Source organism: Ipomoea nil, unplaced genomic scaffold (genome assembly GCF_001879475.1).
Source record: "Ipomoea nil cultivar Tokyo-kokei standard unplaced genomic scaffold, Asagao_1.1 scaffold1985, whole genome shotgun sequence".
NCBI classification, from domain to species: domain Eukaryota; kingdom Viridiplantae; phylum Streptophyta; class Magnoliopsida; order Solanales; family Convolvulaceae; genus Ipomoea; species Ipomoea nil.
Genome location: NW_017618413.1, coordinates 3,320 through 6,526, shown reverse-complemented (window position 1 = coordinate 6,526; position 3,207 = coordinate 3,320). Strand labels below are relative to the sequence as shown.

Below are 3,207 nucleotides of genomic sequence, written 5' to 3'. Positions count from 1 at the left end.
TTGTGGGGGAAATTAACAGTTATTACCTGCATTCCTTCTTCTTTAGACATTAAATTAGTCTTCTCTCATATAATTAAAATCCAATCATTATTGTGTGGACCATGGTCCACATAACTGTATGGACCATGCTATTAAATAATGTACATTCAGTACACAAATAATGTACTTTAAGTATATTAAAAATGTACATTGGATTCAGGGAAAGTACATTATTTGAGTACTGAAAGTATATTATTTTGTATAATGTACATTCAGTACACGAATAATGTACTTTTAGTATATTAAAAATGTACTTTTTGTTATGGTCTACACAACACTGTGTGGATCAATTTGCCATATCCGACCAGCATATAGTCCTAGAATATTTATCATGGTTAGACAGTTAAATATTTGACATTTCTGTTGTGATATGATAAAAAACTGAGGAATCCATTAGAATTTCCATATCATTATAATAATTTGTTAAGCTGTTGCTTAAAATTATAACTGAAAGTTATTGGTATTTGTATTGAAAAGCATGAATGGTATTGTGCAGAAAAGCTGTCCTTTTTTGTCGGTAGCAATTAAAATTTGAGCAAGGTAATTTAAAAGGGTGAAAATCTAGCAAGACTATAGTAACTATAGTTTTGTGAAGCATTTTACGTGAAAAAATTCCATATGTTTTATGGGTGGTATCTTTGTTCGCAATCAATAACTAATTCAGGAAATACTATGAATATGAGCATTCCATTCTTTATTGAGGTTGTTAGAGTAGTTATTTGATTCCTAACTTGAAATTTTGTTTGGTAATCTCGTGATTCAGTGTGTAATTCTGCCAAATAATTGTTTTTTTTTTTTTTTTTTTTTTTTTTAAATGTATTACTCTATACCAGGTTTCAGGTGAAAAAGAAGTAATTTTTCGTGAAATTCATGACAATTATGTTGTTTGGAGCTATTGGCACACTTATTAGCTGTTCTATTATATCATTTGGTACTAATCAAAACCTCGACATTCTTATTACCGGCCAATGCCTTCTTTGTCCCAAAGTAATTTATGCTGCGATTGATATATTATCAACTCATATTGCCGTATCTATATGATTTAGGTGCCGTCAAAATTTTCAAGCACTTAGACATTGACTTTCTGGATTTTGGAGATTATTTAGGTATCATGTATATTCGTTTTCTTTACATACACACACACATGTATCTTCATGCTTCTTGATTCTAACAACTTTTTTTACTTGTCGTTTTGACCTCTTAGTTAATTTCATTTATTTAATATGTGATGGATGACAGACACTCAACCGATCGTGAGGTTGCTCTTATGATGCTCATGTCTTACTTGTCTTATATAATGGCCGAGGTATGATCCTAGTTAAGTTGTGACGCTAATGTTGTCGAAGTGCTGATGAACTGCTTGCTTTCTGTTTAAACAAATTCTCGTGTTGCAATTTAGTAAATTTTTCGCGTCTTGCAGTTATTCTATCTAAGCGGCATACTTACTGTATTCTTCTGTAGGTGGAATTGTCATGTCTCATTATACCTGGCACAATGTTACCGAGAGCTCAAGGGTCACTACTAGGTATGCTTCTACAAACCTCTCTTCGAGTCTTTGCAAGTTCTCGTTATTGTAACACACGTTTGCGAATTGGGTTTAATCCTACTCCCGTTTTGGTTGCAGGCATTCCTTTGCAACTCTGTCTTTTTGTGTGGTTTATTATAACAAATCTAAAAGATAAACAATAAACTATGGTTCACGAAACTCATAAATCTTCTTGTATTTATTTTTTTTCTTTCAGGGACTATCAGTTGCAGTGAGCTCAATATTGGTAGGCCTAATCTTAGTAGGCAGAGCTGCGTTCGTATTCCCCTTGTCGTTTTAATCCAACTTAGCAAAGAAAAACTCTTCCGACAAGATATCCTTCAGGCAACAAGTAAGGAGTTCTCTACAAAATTCTCGTTTTATATAATCTTTTACAAGTAATATACATCTCTTACTCCTGTCTCTTAGATAATAATTTGGTGGGCTGGTCGAATGAGAGGCCGCCGTCTCAATAGCACTTGCGTATAATACGGTAAAGTATAATAGTGCACAAAATGTTACAATGTCACTTAGAATAGAAAGAAGCCGGTTGGGTGGTCTTTCCATTTCCAGATTATGCACTGGTGCAGTTTACAACCTCGGGGCATATGTCATTGCACGAGAATGCAATAATGATTACAAGTACTGTTACGGTTGTTCTGTTCAGCACAGTTGTAAGGACCTACATACACATTTTTGAGGCTTTTTTTCTATGATTCTCGCCAAATAAAATCTTACGGTTGGTTGGTTGGTTGGTTGTGTGTTTGGTGATGGTTTTAGGTATTCGGGTTGATGACGAAGCCTCTGATAAACCTTCTGCTACCCCCGCACAAGCAGATACCAAGCGGTCATTCGTCAATGACAACATCCGAACCCAGTAGTCCAAAGCACTTCACGGTGCCACTCCTGGACAACCAACCTGACTCAGAAAGCGATATGATAACCGGACCTGAGGTTGCTCGACCAACTGCCTTGCGCATGCTGCTAAGGACGCCAACCCACACCGTGCACCGCTACTGGCGTAAGTTTGATGATTCGTTTATGCGTCCCGTGTTTGGCGGGCGGGGATTCGTTCCGTTTGTCGCGGGCTCACCAGTTGAGCAGAGCCCTAGATGAGGTACAAAGTACAAACAAGACACTGTTGCTGGGTGAAATAGTGTAAGTTGTATCATAGTTGATTCTGGTTGCCCCTCTTATGAAATGGGCTGGGTGAAAGTCTTCTCACTAGCTAGGTTGCATTGCATTGCTACTTCATAAATGTTTTATTTTATTTTGTAAATGTTGGTGCATTTTAGGTACTTGTATTAACACCTCATTTGTAGCATATTATTTGGTACAGAGTATTTTTTTTATGAAACAATAATGGCTGAATTATCAATTTGGCTCTATGTTTTGATGCTTAGTAATTTGTTTTTATTTTTAAAAAAATTTATTATTATCATCATTATTATTATAGTTTTTATTTTTAAATGGTCAAATATGCTCTCGAACTTTAGTTAAAAAGTCAATTAGCCACCTCAATTTTTTTAAAGATACAATTATACCCATCAACAATTATTTTGATGCAATGAAGCTAAAAAAAACAGTAAATGACCTGCTATCACAGGTTATTTGGGATCTGGCCACCCTTCGGCGAAAAGTTC

General features: G+C 35.4%; 1 protein-coding gene across 1 annotated transcript; it reads left to right on the top strand.

Annotated features, from left to right (window-relative positions):
• Nucleotides 1–2,158: 2,158 nt before the first annotated feature.
• On the top strand, nt 2,159–2,966 carry LOC109147288 (sodium/hydrogen exchanger 2-like). The gene is made up of 2 exons (XM_019294940.1): nt 2,159–2,238; nt 2,345–2,966. The coding sequence occupies exons 1-2, from the start codon at nt 2,173–2,175 to the stop codon at nt 2,678–2,680; spliced, it is 402 nt and encodes a 133-aa protein (XP_019150485.1). The 5' UTR covers nt 2,159–2,172; the 3' UTR covers nt 2,681–2,966.
• Nucleotides 2,967–3,207: the final 241 nt, after the last annotated feature.

Excerpts from the sequence above, each read along its gene's own strand:
- LOC109147288 (XM_019294940.1), top strand. The coding sequence starts at position 2,173 with ATGTCATTGCACGAGAATGCAATAATGATTACAAGTACTGTTACGGTT. Across the intron at positions 2,239-2,344 it reads TTGTTCTGTTCAGCACAGTT|GTATTCGGGTTGATGACGAA; the intron begins GTAAGGACCTAC and ends TGATGGTTTTAG.